General features: G+C 38.1%; 5 protein-coding genes across 7 annotated transcripts in view; 2 read left to right on the top strand and 3 right to left on the bottom strand.

Annotated features, from left to right (window-relative positions):
* Positions 1-17,792, top strand: part of LOC111188756 (zinc finger protein 665-like) — a 427,711-nt gene that overhangs the window by 254,982 nt on the left and 154,937 nt on the right. The window lies entirely within an intron of this gene.
* The window catches only part of LOC111188587 (NACHT, LRR and PYD domains-containing protein 14-like), a 252,123-nt gene that overhangs the window by 113,240 nt on the left and 121,091 nt on the right, over positions 1-17,792 (bottom strand). The gene's annotated exons all lie outside the window — the stretch shown is intronic.
* Positions 1-17,792, top strand: part of LOC111197522 (zinc finger protein 271-like) — a 205,030-nt gene that overhangs the window by 122,422 nt on the left and 64,816 nt on the right. The window lies entirely within an intron of this gene.
* The window catches only part of LOC125801554 (zinc finger protein 850-like), a 40,568-nt gene that overhangs the window by 18,012 nt on the left and 4,764 nt on the right, over positions 1-17,792 (bottom strand). Inside the window, exon 2 of the mRNA XM_049478390.1 lies at positions 11,521-12,975. Coding sequence (XP_049334347.1) covers positions 11,521-12,856 — 1,336 coding nt within the window. The 5' untranslated portion in view covers positions 12,857-12,975. The remainder of the gene's footprint in view (positions 1-11,520; positions 12,976-17,792) is intronic.
* LOC111190406 (zinc finger protein 484-like) overlaps positions 1-17,792 on the bottom strand; it is a 263,398-nt gene that overhangs the window by 240,892 nt on the left and 4,714 nt on the right. The gene's annotated exons all lie outside the window — the stretch shown is intronic.

Raw genomic sequence — 17,792 nt, 5'->3', positions numbered from 1 at the left:
GGGCAGGTAATCTAAGCTCTAATATTAATATATATCGAAACCGTACCGATACCGTGGCCCAAAAAACGCTCTAATGAAGTGTCAACCGGTGGATTAAATGTAATGTGGTGCCCATGTACAACTTCCGGCGCCGACACGAGTGGTTGCCTTTTCCAGTAACTCCGTCTCCTTTGTGTGTTTTTTTTTTTTCCAAGTTTTTTAAGTTTATTTATCGTCTCTGTGCTACTACACACATCTAGTGTGCATCTTATTTATATCCTAAGGATATTTTTATCGTAAGCATGCGGGGCAGCGAGGAATATCGGGTTTATTCCCGTGAAGAACTGCTGGCTCTACGACCCGCGGGACGTGGGGGCATTGTTCACACAATCCCGGGGGAACTGAGAAGGAAATACCGCGGTTGCAGGGCCGGAGATAAGCTAAAGGCTAAGCTAACGGCTAAGAGGACGGAGAAGCGCTGGAGGTACAAACCCTCAGTTCCGTCGGTGGTTATGGGGAATGTAAACTCACTGACCAACAAAACCGACGAGGTAGCCTGTCTGGTGAAGAATCAGAAGCTCTACAGGGAGTGTAGCGTGCTGTGTTTCACCGAGACCTGGCTCACCCCCGACACGCCGGATGCTAACGTGGAGCTACCCGGCTTCTCTACAGTGAGAGCGGACAGGGACCCGGCGCTATGCGGCAAGCGGAAAGGTGGGGGGATCGCGCTCTTCATTAACAACAGATGGTGCAACCCTGGACATGTAAACGTGAAGGAGGTGATCTGCTGTCAGGATATTGAACTTTTAGCGGTGAGTCTCCGACCTTATTACATGCCGCGGGAGCTTTCTCACGCGATCCTCGTCTGTGTTTACATTCAGCCGAGAGCGGACGTGCAGGCGGCGTGTGACGTCATCCACTCCACCGTCGCAGCGCTGCAGACCCAGTACCCTGACGCCTTCTATGTGATTACTGGAGATTTTAATCACGTAACGCTGGACTCTACCCTGCCTGCCTTTTTCCAGTTTGTGGACTGTCCAACCAGGAATAACAGAACCATAAACTTGCTGTATGCTAATTTGAAGGATGCATACAGGGCTATTCCACTACCACCGCTGGGGAGATCAGATCACAACCTGGTCTTCCTACAGCCTCAGTACATACCACTGGTACTGAGGCAGCCCACTACCACACGCTCATTCAGAGTCTGGTCTCCTGAAGCAGAGGAAGCCCTAAGGGACTGCTATGACACCACTGACTGGAGCGTGCTGCTGCACCCACATGGTGAGGACATTGAGGGTGTGACTCACTGTGTTACAGACTACTTGAATTTCATCACCATCATCTCCACCACCATCACCTCCAACTCCACCATCACCCTCACCTCCATCTTCATCACCACCACCACTCTCTCCTCCATCATCATCTTCATCAGCACCATCCTCCTCACTTCCTCCATCTTCATCTTCATCACCACTACCATCACCCCCACCTCCACCATCTTCATCAGCACCAACACCACCCTCACCTCCACCATCTTCATCATCAACACTATCAGCTGGCAGACAAATCAGCTCCACCAGTCCACCAAACTTTACTGCAGACGAAGTAAGGAGACAGCTGAGGAGACTTCACCCCAGCTTACTATGCTAGCTAGTAAGCCAACATAGGTTAGCTAAATTAGCCTTAATGCTGGATTTGGATTTTAAAATATATTAAGTTGTAAATTCGTGTTAGCTAGCTAGTTCTCCAAATAAGACAGCCAGCTAGTGTAACTTTAGCTCGACTTCATTGTTTAGTCAGGAAATGGCGCCAAAACAGGGACGTAGCTGGAATTAGCAGCCTGTTTTTAACAGTGTTAGCTCAACATTAACTAGCTGGCTAAATTTGGTGCATGACTAGCTAACCTAGGTTAACTAACTAGCTTAGCTAGCTGCCTGGGTAAACTATGGAAGCCCATTCCTGCCACCTAAAAAATTAAATAATCCAGCCCTTTTTTTTTTTTTTGCTATTAAGTATATTATATTTATATATTTTGAGATACTAAGTCATTATTTTGGTATACTATCTCAATATTTCGAGATACTATCTCATTATTTTGAGATAGTATGTCATTATTTTTAGATACTATTTCAATATTCTGAGGTATTGAGAAATATTGGTGCTTTTAGAAGAATCATACAATATCAAAATAAGCCTCCGGAGAGATTAGATTAATTTAATAACACACTGGACTTCTATTTTAGTGTGTTAAAGAGAGTGGCTGTGGCTCCGACTATTCTGTATGGTATGTATGTGTATAATTGAGCAGAACAGCGATGTGGAACTCAATTAGTCAACTCCTTACTGTTACAGCAGAAAACAGTTCACAAAATGATGACGTAGTATCTCAAAATAATGACTTACTATCTCAAAATAATGACTTAGTATGTCAAAATAATGAGAGCAGTTTACTTAATAATAATTAAAAAAATGTGCTGGATTATTTTGACTTTTTTAGGTGGCGGGAACATGCTTCCATAGTTTACTCAATAGTTTAATAAAAAAAAAAAATGCATAGATAACCCAGTTAGTTAGCTATCTGTAGAGTAGAGTGGCGTGCTGGAGATAGAGAGTTAAGGCACTATATTTTTAAGATTTCTCATGTTTAATTTCTTCTCAAATTTGTTTTCAGAACCAAGAAACTGCAACAAGTTTTTTTTTCAAGTTCTTGCCACCATCTACAGGGATGAGAGAGAATATTCAAGGAAGATCTATGATGTTGGCAACACTGAGCATCTTATTGAAACAGCATCGGCAGAACAACTTGGATATGTTGTTGTGAGAATTCTGAAATTCAACCCACAATTTCAGGAATTTATTGACGTAGATAGGAATGTAGACATCAGGAACTTAGATAGATTCCAGCTGTTCTTATCATGCAAAGAGACTGAATCATCTCAACCTATGGCCACTTCAGTGTCCCAAGCTCAGGTATTTACATTTATATTGTATTACTGCATTTGTCTGTTTTTTTTTTTTTTTTTTTAGAAAGTACATTTAGTAGATGCTGATTTTCTTTGTGCAGCATACTCAAGTTTCACAAGAGCATGAAAAACTGAGGTCCATTTTGGAAAAGAAAGCACCAGAGACACTTGATGAACTCAAAACCAAAGGCACTGTGACAGAAAAAGCAAGAATAAAGCTTGTTAAATTACGTGTATCTGACCTGGTGGAAAAGCATGGATTGTGAGTAAAACAAACCACCTTTTTAACATATTCAAGAAAAGTAAAAAAAAAAAAAAATTACAGCAAATTATAGTTGCTTGTATAACACTGCTAAAGTACAGCAGAGTAAATGCTTTATATTTAAGTTTTGAGTTGGTTTTGTTGTTCTTCTATTAATTACTTATCCAACAAGTACTGAAAAAGTGGCTCTAGCAAAGAACATCATCGCTGTCTTCCCTGAGAGTCCAGGTGGATGGAAACGGGGAAGGATTTGTAAGTACATGCTTTGGTTCTCAGTTGTAGATTGTACAAAATCATATTGATTGTTTTTAAAATTGGGCATGATTCTTGCTCATGCATGTTATGTTATTTATATTGTGGTTAGCTTATGTAAGGATAAGCATCTGCTCAAATTTAAATAATAATAAAACTGCTCTTCAGATATTTTTTTTCATGTCAATTAGTGTATTTGTGTACATAAATTAAATCTGAAAACTAGATATTGAAACAATTTTTTTAAAATTCTTAAGACTAACAAACGCAACAGTGTCCCTAGCATCTTTTGTAAATGCCATTTTTTTTAATTTCTTAATTTTGTACTGCAGTTAAATGCCAAAAGTAAAAAGTGAAGTGGCATGTAATTATTTGTATTTTTTATGTGATTTGTTTGGTACATTTCTCTTAGCTTTAGTACAACATTTGAAAATATATAGTTTTTTCCAGAGATGTATGTTATTCTTATTTATTAACAACATTATCTTACCAGTAGCTGCTCTTACTGATTTTTCTGTTATGCTTTTGACTTTTTTTTATGCCAGGAGCACTTTTACGATCCAGATTCTCATTCTGGATTTTTGGAAATGAGACTGCGAAACGTTCGTCGAAAGCTAGAAGATGGTCAGCGGCGTTATAGGTCAAACAAACGACGCTGTGAAGATGGTCCTAATCCGGACAAGGAGGAGGAAGATGGTAGTGGGACAAGTGAGTGGATCAACTTGATGAAAAGGCTCAGGCCTTCTACAGACAACATTTCATCGATCAAAGCAGCAATGCAGAAAACCTTCACCTGGCGCAGATCACGGATAGCCAAACATTCCCCCTCCCTGTCTGAAATCTTTGAGGAATACCTACACTTCTTGGATATGCCAACTCTGGTAGGTACATTACATTTTGCTTTTTCATTAGGGCTCACTGTCAGTTTTATGCCACGTGTAATGTAAATAACTTGATAATATTGTTAAGGGTTATTATATAACACCGTTTAGCTGAAAAACATGTGCACTCATGGAGGTGAAATGAATTTCTCAGTCAGTTAATTTATGATAAAAGTGAAAAAAGGTCTGTGGCCTGTTTGGAACTCAGTTTGGCAATTTGTGTGTTATAGCTGGTATTATGTACCTAAATTAAAGTGTCTCATTTTTTTGTTTCTTAAAAGCTTGATACAGAGTTTGGTAAAATGTTTGAGGGAAAAGGAGATTTGTTCTTAAGAAGATGGGAGGCTACCATCATTCCCAAGTTGAAGGCAATTGCCATCATGGAGACAGGTGATCTTGCATCTCTTAAGGACATGGAAAACCAGAATGAAGGTATATATTTTCAAATATAACTCTCATTAGATTTCACATATAATGCTACAGCCTCTGTGTAATCTTATTTTATTTGTGTCTGTGTCTCATTTTCAGATGAGAAGTGTTACACTATGCTTGTAGTCCATACACATCTTCTGCCACCAGTCGCAATGAGTCGATGTTGAGTGAAGTTTGCATTAACATTCCTTGTTGATTTTGTTCCAGTAAGTCCATCTATCGATTTGTCTGTCTATCTAGAATAATTTTATTATAAGATACATTTTGCCTTTTTTAGTAAACAAATAAATCATAAAGGACATTGAAGGTGGCTGATTTAGTTTAATCAAGTGTGAAAGTATGTAATTGTGTACATGCTTATTAACTGCAGTAACAACTGATTAAACTCAAATTTTGGTTTCTTTTGTTTGGTTACATTTTAGGCTGGAAGCAGCATTGCTTCTCTTTGTGATGTCTGTCCTTCACAGACCCACCAGCCCCAGCTAATCTGTGTTGGAAATCTGAGGGCTGCCGCAAAGCAACATGTCATCATTGGAAAGAGTGACCGAATCACTGTTCCCCTTGAAGAAGGACTGACATCTGCTGTGGACAAGCTATTTAAGCTCTACTGGGTGTGTAACCTGGCCTATCCCATGTCAGCTAAGCTCCGTGTTCTGCTTCTTTGAACACATCTATGACATGCCTCTCTCAACTAGCCGGAAAGCTAAGGTACTGAAGCTCATTTCGAAGGTTAAAGCATCACAATTCACAGCATAATGTACACTTGTCCAGAATGTCGACAGTCACAATTCACAGAAGTAAAGAAGCTAATTTGGCATCTTCGTGAAATACATGCATTGTCAAAGGGACTGAACTTCATTCTTATTTGCAGCCAGGATGGTTGTCCAAGGACTTACCACATCATCAAATCATTTACTAAGCATCTTTACAGAGATCACCAGTTAACATGTACCACCGTGCACTATTTGTTACTTCACATACTGTACTTGGCCTAACATATAGAACAGGTGGTGTGCTGCCACTTAAAACCAAACACTGTGGAGAATGTTTGTTTGGTGAGATAATTCACATCATACCACGGGCTGATGCTGAGTCCTTTTTGATGTTTATCTGCATTCTTTCAATTGAGTACTTTGATGAGCATTTTTATGCATATGTCAAGCGAACTAATGACTATGAAATGATCAGCTTAGATGATGCTTCAGATGTTAGGCCTCTTGATGTACTAGCCATTTACAACACAGACAAGCTGTACTTGAATCCAAGATCCAAATTGTTTAGCCTCACGTTTTGTAGTTCTGTTTTTATAAAAAGGGAATTTTATTTCTGTACTGATGTTCAATGTTAAATTCATCAGGTTTTCTAAAAATACGTGAGAACAGTGAACAATTGTGACTAATTTTATATGAGCTATGTTTTATACACCCCTTTACTGTTTGGACTTTTGTTTTTAGGTGTTCATTATCACAGAAGACAATGAATTAGTCACAAGCATGCATGTTTTTACATTTAAAATATCTAAAAAACATCGAGTTAATTTATTACTTATACCAAACGAAACTGTAACATTTTAAATGTAAAAACAGTCATGTTTGTTACAGTTCAAAATCAAACACGTGAATGTTAATTCATTGCTAATTCCAAAAGAAAATTGAACCATATATAGGCATGATAATAAAAATGGAATTGAATTAATTCGTTTCATGCTTTTTTTTTAACATATTTGATACATTATCTTGATTATGCATAATCAACACAAGTTGTGTAAAAAATTACACATTTGTGAGTTCATTAGCCGGACACATTTAGTGTGTAAAATTGGATTACACACTGGATGTGTCAGAATCAACACAACATGTGTCGTCTCTGAGCACACTCGCACAATGTGTTAAAATTCGACACAGTCTGAGTCATTTTTGACACGTTTCTTTTTAGAGTGTACATAAAAGACTTCCTAAAATCAAACTTGGGTAAAGGGAGGAACTAGAAGAGTTTGTGACACAGAGAGGAAAAAAGGAGGAAAAAAATTGGAGCAAGCCAGAGCTCAGGGTAAAACCTGGCATAGATTTATTTTCATGTAAAACTAAGATCCAACACTGAGTGACTGTAGACAGGTGTTTCAGTTTCATTGTCCAACCCCGGTATGTCCCAAATGTGTCTTTAAACTGGGTATAGGATATATATGATATCTCTATAAATTTTATAAAACATATTTTCTTTTTGTTTGTTTTTTTTTTGTTTTCAGCTCAGAAAGTCATTTTGTTACATTTGTAATAATACTTTTCATTAATTTAAGTAATGTCTTTTTGTCCACAGATCTTTCAGACACATCCCATGTAAACATGTCCCCAGAACTCGTCAAGCTAGTCATACGGTTAGCTTATTAGAATAGGCAGCAGTGACTTCATTTAACTCACAATAGAAAAAAGGGCAATTCTGTTTATATTCTTTTTCCTTAAGTTCATAATAATACTTGTAAAGGGTTAATCATTTAGTGGGTGTTAACATATGAACAGCTCAGGCATGAGGGATTGTGGTAGCTGCCTACCGTTTCATACACAGCCAGTCTATCTCTGCTCTCTCCTACTGGTATGCAGATTAGCTAAGTGTCAAACGGTCAGGTTGTTACCATCATTTAATGGTCCATATTATGTCAATTTACAACATTGAGATTTGTAGGTATAAACATACACATATTCACACACATATTTTTTCACAGTTTATTTTTTCACCTGCATATCCGATTAGCCTAAATTTTACCCTGTATATTTAATTCCCAGCGCCAGAGAGCTTTATTTTCGTGATAAATATTTCTTAAAACTGCATTGACACTAATGTGGTGACGTGTTTGTGTGTGTTGTGTTGGTACATGTAGATCAGGTGCAGCAGTGCTGCTGGGGTTTTTAAACACAGGGTTCAAACACCTTTTACAAGGTAAAATTCAAGCACTTTTCAAGCACTTTCAAGGCCCACTTTCAAGTTTTTTTCAGCACCTTCGAGCAAAGTGGTAAATTAATGATAACGGTGATATCTCAAAACTGCGATTCAGCGATAATCAATATATTGCAAAACTATTCTCCACACTTCACAGCGACTGAGCTACTGAGAAAAACTACTTATAAGTAAGTAAATAGCAGGAGTTATGGATTTATTGGTGTCAGTTTCACACAAGTTAAATACCAATGTTCTCAAAATACTGAGTATCTCAACATAATGTGTATCCAATAAATTTCGTTCCACTTCACGATTGAAAGATTATTGATCTACTGTTCGAATTATGATGTATCTGGCATGATACGTCATAAAGAAGAAAAGGAGATCCAGTCCAAAATTGTAGTTCCGTCAGATTTTATTCAAAGAATCTTCTGAGCAAAACAGTTTTTTTGGATACATCAAAAATTGAGTAAAAAGATTATTGAAAAATTGAATTGAAATAAAAAGGTGAAAATAAGAGGAAAACCCCAAAGGTGAGAAAAGTTGGGGTTTCCAGAGTTCTCGGCTGTGTGAACAGGACCTGTGGCTCTGTAGTCCCTCTCGGGAGAAGCTCTCCCGCCCAACTCTACTCTTCTTCCTAGACAGAGTCTAATAAAAACAGGCATTCGCCTGGCCTCAGTCTAATGATGTGTGAGGAGGCTCCTCACACCCCCCGGATCCTGATACTGATAAGCAGTTTTTCATCCTGTACGTCAGCCGAGAACTCGGTCACCCCAACCTTATCAGACTATAGATTACATGTACAGAAACTCATGGTTCTGCTGGAAAAAATCAATCATGCTAAGTTGCAAGAAAAACGGCCTTGCTTTGAGCACAAGGACACAATATACATACATTCTAAGTCACAATGTGAATCATCATGAATCGTGCTAAATGCTTGAATAACATACTGATTAAGTTAAATGCTGATTTAGTTACACACAGATTAACCCTTTAATCAATGAACAATGAAGATTGTAAGGCAAAACTCCTCCGTATTCTTACACACTTGTTAATTCTTCACAAAAAACAAACAAAAAAATCATATATTTATGTTTGAAGCCCAAAATGTGGCAAAAGTTTGAAAAGTTCAAGGGGGGGCCGAATACTTTTGCAAGGCAATGTATATAGTGGTTGCTTGAATGTATGTTTGGCTGTGTACAAAAGCTTTTGGCTAAATGCTTAAGTTGAAAGAATAGATAAGATTGCAGATCTTGCAATATAAAAGCCTTTTATTGAATCACATAGATATGAATATGAGTAAATACATAAGGTGATGTAAAACAACGATAATAGCTGGTACTGGATAAAACAATCAATAAAGTAAATGGATTAGATATTTTTAGTACCTTTAGAGATATAAAAAAAACCCTTTAGCAAAACGATACCAAATAAGGAAAAGATAACAGAGTATATAACTTTAGCAACACAACACAACCAAATATCCCTGTAGATTAACTTGCAGATTTTTAATCAGACTGACTGAACCATAGACCAATGAGAAAACCAGTAGAGCAGGGGTGTCAAACTCATTTTGGCCGAGGGCCACATTGGCATATTGGCTGTCCTCTGAGGGCCAGATGTAACTTATAAATGTAATAAAATGTAACCAAATGTAATATAAAATGAATGTAATTACTCCTTAATGTTAAATAACTCTCAATATACTATTTATTCAATCAAATATTACAGTTGCATGGAAAAAATGTTTGCTTGTTGCTCTATTAACATAAATCCTTTTAATTTGTCATGTTATGAAATCCAAAAACTCCATCAATCAAGAATCAAACTAGTCAAGTGAATAGAAATGACATAAAATACAAGTTACATTAACTTTGATCAAAACGTTTGATACTGAAATAAGGCTTAATAAATATAAAATTAAAAATTGTGAGCTGTTAAGAACATGTGATAGATTTAGCATTTCCTCAGATTTAGCAGTTCCTCATACAACCACTAGTCGGAGCTGCAGCAGCAGCAGCACAAGCCCGCAGTCTTTACTCAGTCAGAGCTACAGCCCAGCCACGGGCTACAGGGCTCAGCTGAGGCAGTCTGGAGCGTTTTTACAGTTTTTAAAATTCTTCTGTGTAGAAAATAAAGATTTTAACCCCACTAACCGAATAATACAGCTCTCTACAGTTCATCTTTCAGCCCAAGCAGCTAACAGCAGCAGTTTAGCGCAGCCGTCACGGAGTCACTGCTCGGATTACACTATAAACAGGTCAGTTAGCGCGCTGCTAACCTCAGGATGTTTATAACTACGGAGTTTAGAACACACCACGGCTGCAAGGTTAGACTGTTGAAGGCTACTGAAGACTATTAAAGGCTATTGGAGGTTATTGAAAGGGTTATTGGGGGCAGAAATCAGTACAGGCTGGTTAGATAAGTGATTCACGTCCTCCTCCTTTGCTGTGGTGAAACTGTGACTAGCGCTGTCACAGTGATGTTTATTAACGTCATTAAAACAGATTTTGTCAGCTATTGTCGTATAAATATTTACACAGAACTTCTCTCCTAACAAGCGTTTATTTTGGTCAGTAACACTCTTCGTAACACAAAAGGCATACCGGTCTTTCGCCTTGAAGCACAGCCGTCCGTCTGCATCAGCTTCTCTTTTTCTGGACATTATGGGATAAACGTTTGTATGTCTCAATTCCACCCGCGAAGTTACGCCTTCCCTCCGGCAGGGTTTCCACATCAATGACTACACTGCCGTGTAGTGGCAGTAAGCCGTAACTTCGCGGGTAATACAATCGACAAGCATTGTGGGAAATGTAGTTTTTGGTCAAAGAACGCTTCTGACCTATTTATTATAGACACTAAGATCTTACAAGCTCTCGCTTGGATGTGGCCACATTTGGCCCGCGGGCCTTGTGTTTGACACATGTGCAGTAGAGGGAATCAAGGATCCTGCAGTCTTACTGCTGCATAGCCTGCTGAGTGTTGCTTTCAGTATGGAAACTACAGCTAGACCGTTTTTTTTTTTTTTTAACTCTGAAAAGGATTTTGTTGGCCTTTTGTTGCAAGCTAAGAATATTCTCTACTCCTAAGAATACTCTACTCCTTTAAACTACGACATCTAAATTTTAAAAGACTAAGTAATGCTAATCTAACATCTGGAGCAAACACTGGAAGAGCCCTCGCTCCAACTACAAACGTGGAGTGGAGGAAAAAATAAAGAAAGTTTTTATATGTAAACAATTGAGAATGTGTTAAGGCTGTAAATGACATAAGTTGACCAAATGATCATTTCCTACTTATGGCAAAGCATATTCAATTTTTAAACCTAAAAATGTCCCAGAATGATAAAATCCTCACTTTTGTTTATTATTAGTTCTAAAGCTAATGCTGAGATTTAATATACGATTTTACTCTGAGCTAGCATCATCGCTTTACTATTTATTCAGCATATCACTGAAGAAACTGTAAAAATGTATGTTCCTAGTTTATGCTGTTAGTGGTACCATTTATGATTCTGTGTGTAAAAACTTCTTAAAACACAACACTAAGTGTTGAAGAGCTCTGCAGGCATTAACTAATGTAGGTATACAAACATACATAAAAACACAGCATGAAATTCAGTAAACATCATCTCTGGATAAGATTCATTTTTCTGAACCTGTAAAAAGCCATTTTTAAATGAAGTTCTTGTAACAGAGTGAAGATTTTGTGCATGATGAGGTGTTTTTGGCTGTCTGAAAGATTTAAGGTTTGCATTTTTTATGGCAGAGGAACAGATATGGGATACTTTTCTATCTTTTGTGAATGCACTGATGTAATATAAGTTCACTCTGTAAAGTAAAACTCTTCCCACAGTCGAAACAGTAATATGGTTTCTCTCCTGTGTGAATGCGCTGGTGTATTTTGAGAGTACTCTGTTTAGTAAAACTCTTCCCACAGTCTGAGCAGTGATACGGTTTCTCTCCTGTGTGAATGCGCTGGTGTATTTTGAGATTACTCTGTTCAGTAAAACTCTTCCCACAGTCGAAACAGTAATATGGTTTCTCTCCTGTGTGAATGCGTTGGTGTATTTTGAGAGTACTCTGTTCAGTAAAACTCTTCCCACAGTCTGAGCAGTGATACGGTTTCTCTCCTGTGTGAATGCGCTGGTGTATTTTGAGATTACTCTGTTGAGTAAAACTCTTCCCACAGTCTGAGCAGTGATACGGTTTCTCTCCTGTGTGAATGCGCTGGTGTATTTTGAGACTACTCTGTTTAGTAAAACTCTTCCCACAATCGGAGCAGTGATACGGTTTCTCTCCTGTGTGAATGCGCTGGTGTATTTTGAGAGTACTCTGTTGATTAAAACTCTTCCCACAGTCTGAGCAGTGATACGGTTTCTCTCCTGTGTGAATGCGCTGGTGTGATTTGAGACTACTCTGTTCAGTAAAACTCTTCCCACAATCGGAGCAGTAATACGGTTTCTCTCCTGTGTGAATGCGCTGGTGTCTTTTGAGAGTACTCTGTTTAGTAAAACTCTTCCCACAATCGGAGCAGTAATACGGTTTCTCTCCTGTGTGAATGCACTGGTGTCTTTTGAGAGTACTCTGTTTAGTAAAACTCTTCCCACAGTCGAAACAGTGATACGGTTTCTCTCCTGTGTGAATGCGCTGGTGTCTTTTGAGATGACTCTGTTTAGTAAAACTCTTCCCACAGTCTGAGCAGTGATACGGTTTCTCTCCTGTGTGAATGCGCTGGTGTTTTTTGAGAGTACTCTGTTTAGTAAAACTCTTCCCACAGTCGAAACAGTGATACGGTTTCTCTCCTGTGTGAATGCGCTGGTGTCTTTTGAGATGACTCTGTTTAGTAAAACTCTTTCCACAGTCTGAGCAGTAATACGGTTTCTCTCCTGTGTGAATGCGCTGGTGTATTTTGAGATCACCCTGTTGAGTAAAACTCTTCCCACAGTCGAAACAGTGATACGGTTTCTCTCCTGTGTGAATGCGTTGGTGTCTTTTGAGATGACTCTGTTTAGTAAAACTCTTTCCACAGTCTGAGCAGTGATACGGTTTCTCTCCTGTGTGAATGCGCTGGTGGTTTTTGAGATCACTCTGTTTAGTAAAACTCTTGACAGAGTGCTGATGTTTCTCCATGTCGGGACTTGGCTCCATCTGTCTGTGAAATGTAGCAAACAATTTCTGCGTTTTCAGGAGATTCTTCTGGATGGCTTGTGCTTCACCTCTTTCAGCAGTTTAACACTGTTCTTTATTAAATATCCTGGTTGTTTATTCTGGAAAAACAAAGAAAAAAAATTTGTGTATTAAAATAAAAGCAGGTCAATTAACCAAAAAGAATTACCTACATTAGTTACACTATATGGAGAAAACTACTGGGACACCTTCATACTACAATAAAGGCTTCAGTACTTTTATCCCATTATAAATTCACAGACATTTGAATATGTAGTTGTATCTTGACTGTCAGCAGGCTGCAGCTGCAAAATGTATGTAGCAGAAACACTGCTGCTGTCCTGAGCACTGAATACAGTGTTATACTACTACTTTAGTAGTATCACACTTTACACTATAATCCATACTACTAAAACTTGAAGCTCGGCTGCGCTCCGGTCCACACCTAGAACCTCCCGCTATGAAGCCGAGCGGAGCGCAGTGCGGCCGAACCGAGTTCCTCGATTAGGCTCGGCCCTGATGCAGAATTTTAGATTTTAGATGCAGAATGAGCACACCTGATGCTTCCACAAGTGATTAAACAGGAGAGATAGTTGAGGGAGGCAGGTCTAATTCAGTGGTTCGGCTTTCAAAGGTCTGATAAACTTCAGCTTGCTCCCAATTGTGCCGGAAAGTGGAGTTGACTAGCAACGGTAATGCATCTAATCTGTTCCACCACCTCAAGCAGTTTCACTACACACAATATCTTCCTTATTCTGGCTGAAGCACTTATGTAGTTTATGTTGTATCTAAGTTATTTATAGTTGATATAGGTTTGTTTATTTGACGGTGATATCGTGTTCCTTTTATATAAATGAAGGCTTTCTGCATTCTTTATCCTGGATGAGGCACTTTTGTTTTGACCTGTTAAATATGTTTACAAAAGGATAAGAAGCTCTGCCTCTGTTGTAATGTAAAGTTATTTATATTGGTAAAATGTAAATAGGTTATTGGTTTGTGTTTGACAGAGATGTCATGTTTTTATATTGCTACATGCAAATAAAGGTGAGCATTAATTCATTCTGACCATTTTTTAATTTCTAAAGTATTATACAGTTTTTTATGAGAGGAGGCTTTAAAGACAGTAATAGGTACAGATTTCCATTGCAGGGATTCCTAACAGTTTTTCTGAGGCCTTCCAAATATTTATATCGATATCGAAATTATATTGTATCGACCGAAATTAAGGAATGTATCGTGATATAAATTTTGGCCATATCGTCCAGCACTAGCTGTAAATATGTTATACTGCTCTAACAAAGTGTATCTCATTTTATCTTATAAATATCTTTGTAATTTTCTGACTTGCAGTATATCTCTACCCCTCACCTTTTATAATCAAATATTTAGTTTTTCAATACAATAATTTCAGTGACCGGAAGCAGAAAAAGCCTGTATTAAATGTATATGCTTGATGAAGAGTCTCGACCTACCCCTTCCTGTTTTTATGTTCTAGAAATTAGATAATATTACTTTTTTTATTCAGGTGTAGGACCATTTATGGGATAATTTATCTGCATACAATCACAGCTCCAGAAATGACATTAATCTGTTTTAATAAGGCAGTATGCCATAAAATATCGTAAGAAATAATGTTGCCAATATTTTTGAATATCATGAACTATATTACCCTGAAATATGGAGCCATATCACCCACCCCTAATTATCACATTCAGGGTAGTACTTTCTTGCTGTTTTAAGCAAAAGAAAAATTCACACTGTTTTCATTTTCTATTATATATCTTCTAGAGACATTTTATATATGTATATGTCCAGTATAATTTATTTTACTTTAATCCTGCATATATGGAGTGCATTATTACCCAGCAAAAAGCTACACATCGGCCCTTCGTGGGCTAAGTGCGGGCACTGTGGGCAGGGGCTAGCCCATTAAAATTCCAAACAGGCCCAACATGGGTTTTCTGTGGGCAGCCTGTTCATTGGCTGGCCCACTCAAATCCTATAAAAGGCCGCTGTGGGCTAGCCTGAACTGGTCCAGTGCATTAATGCCCCTGTAGGCCCAGTGTGGGAATTATTTGGACAGCCAACACTTTGATGCGCCCACACAAATCCCAGGCAGGCCCACTGTGGGTCAGCCCAAATTCAGCCTGCACCATTTCATACCCGGTATGGGTTATATGTCGGCAACCTGCACTTTGGCATGTGCACACAAATCTCATGCAGGGCCACTGTGGGTCAGCCCTAATTCAGCCTGCACCATTTACACACTGTAGGCATTGTGGGTTATATGTGGGCAACACGCACACATATGTGAGCATGCCCACACAAATCCTATGCTAGGTTACTCTGGCTCAGCCCAAATTTACCATACAATATTTTACAATCTGAAAGTTTGTGTCATAACAAGTTCATATGAAGGGTATCTGAATATTTTTTATTGTTTTTGTCTGTGAGAGCTAGGTAGATTAGCTAGCTTAGTGGATAGGAGCAACACTGTGTGAAATGTAGTATCAGCTCTGAAAGATTTTCTAAACCAAAAGTGGAGAAAAATCAAGGTACCACAGCAGAGTTGTGCAGAGACCTTTATATTTTTCAAGACATATACTGTATAGCTATACATTTTTATTTATAAAAATATTTGTATTTAATATTTTGGATAGCTACGACTTTGCTCCATGGTGCTGATTCATAATCTCACCTTTATTATTGGTAGTGCTGATAATAAATAAATAAAAATATTAAATTATAAATGTTTTTGTGCTTGACTATACACTTTGTGTAGGCCAGCAAGGTTATAAAAGTTACATATTTTTTTTATTTTTTCATGTGATATTTAATTGTGAGGATCATGTAACCAACAAATCCACCCCCCTCCTCCTCCCCCCTCCCTGCACGTGCCTTTACCACAGAGCAACGATCAAGCTTAAAGGCAATGTCAGTGAGTGACTTTGGTCTGTCAAAGTGACTGAAAGGTAAGTTATAATTTCTGTTCTACTATACGCTTTTCTATTTTTTGCTAAGATACGCTAATGTGGTGCTAATGCAGTTACCACTCTCAGGTTATTGTAGCATTATAAGGGTAGCTATGTTGAAGTTAGCATTGTGCTAAAAAAAAGTTAGCATTGTGCTAAGTTAGAATGAGAATTTACCTCACATTTAAATAACACGAGGGGCTCCCAAGTTGGCAGCTTATCTCGGCTCTTGGAGAAAGACTGCTGTTAAGTAAGTTAACTTTATATCCAAGTATGTCAACAATAACCAGCTAAGGGAACAATGGCTTGCTAAGGGAAATATTAAGGGAAATGGAAAATGGAAAGATATCCACTTAAGCTAAGGGAAAGATATCCACTTAAGCTAAGGGAAAGATAGCCAGTTAAGCTAAGGGAAAAATAACCAGTTAAGCTAAGGGAAAGATAGCCAGTTAAGCTAAGGGAAAGATATCCAGCTAAGCTAACGGAAATATAGCCAGTTAAGCTAAGGGAAAGATAGCCAGTAAAGCTAAGGGAAAGATAGCCAGTAAAGCTAAGGGAAAGATAGCCAGTTAAGCTAAGGGAAAAATAGCCAGTTAAGCTAAGGGAAAGATAGCCAGTTAAGCTAAGGGAAAGCTAGCCAGCTAAGCTAACGGAAATATAGCCAGTTAAGCTAAGGGAAAGATATCCAGCTAAGCTAACGGAAATATAGCCAGTTAAGCTAAGGGAAAGATATCCAGCTAAGCTAAGGGAAAGATAGCCAGTTAAGCTAAGGGAAAGATATCCAGTTAAGCTAACGGAAAGCTAGCCAGTTAAGCTAAGGGAAAGATAGCCAGTTAAGCTAATGCAAAGATAGCCAGTCAAGCTAAGGGAAAGATAGCCAGTTAAGCTAAGGGAAAGATATTCAATTAAGCTAATGGAAAGCTAGCCAGTTAAGCTAAGGGAAAGATAGCCAGTTAAGCTAATGCAAAGATAGCAAGTCAAGCTAAGGGAAAGATAGCCAGTTAAGCTAAGGGAAAGATATTCAATTAAGCTAATGGAAAGCTAGCCAGTCAAGCTAAGGGAAAGATAGCCAGTTAAGCTAAGGGAAAGATATTCAAATAAGCTAATGGAAAGCTAGCCAGTTAAGCTAAGGGAAAGATATCATTTTAAAAAGTTTTGGTATTTTTGTGAACCTGATATCCTGATATCGGCCACCTCACATGTTTATAGAATGTAACTACCAGTCACACACAGTGACTGTAAAGGCTATTTATGTTTCACCATGAATAGCCTGAAGAAATTCAAATTCAAATAACTATCACTATATAAGAATCACTGTAATCAAATACAGTCTGCAAATTTCTCTAAAATTAAGCATTGTACATGAAAAGACACTAACAGATGTAGTATTTACCTGACTGCATTCTCATATCTCTATATTATCATTTTAAGAGGCCGTGAGAAGATCAATCATGCCACCACCAAAGGATGCAGAGATCGAGCAGGTTGCAAAGGTTTGGCTTTGGAATGCACGGGACCGTTCAGGTGGACGGAAGCATCGTCTCATGCAGTCTCTTCAAAAAAATAGTTAATTTATGATCTATGCTATATTAATGCATAAACAATATTCATTTTTGATATTATGTTTAACTATATCTGTTCTATTTATGTAAAGTACATCTATTTTCTCCTTCATTATTATTGCTGTGAGATAAAAACCTTAATGCAAAAACTAATGTTATATTCAATTAGAATTTTTTTTTACTGGTTTGATTGGGATGACATTTTGGTTCCAAGTCTACAAGCAAGAGGAATAAAATTAATAATAGAGATCAGGGGTGGGTTTCCTGAAAGCTTCGTTACGCTAAGAACTTTGTTAACTCGTACTTAAGATTGATCGTTAATTAAAGAGTGTTTCCCAAACCCGTGCGTAACTAAAGTACTACGTAAACTCGCTCGCAGATTAA

This window comes from Astyanax mexicanus, chromosome 4, assembly GCF_023375975.1.
Source record: "Astyanax mexicanus isolate ESR-SI-001 chromosome 4, AstMex3_surface, whole genome shotgun sequence".
Taxonomy (NCBI): domain Eukaryota; kingdom Metazoa; phylum Chordata; class Actinopteri; order Characiformes; family Acestrorhamphidae; genus Astyanax; species Astyanax mexicanus.
This window is presented reverse-complemented; position numbering and strand designations above follow the sequence as displayed.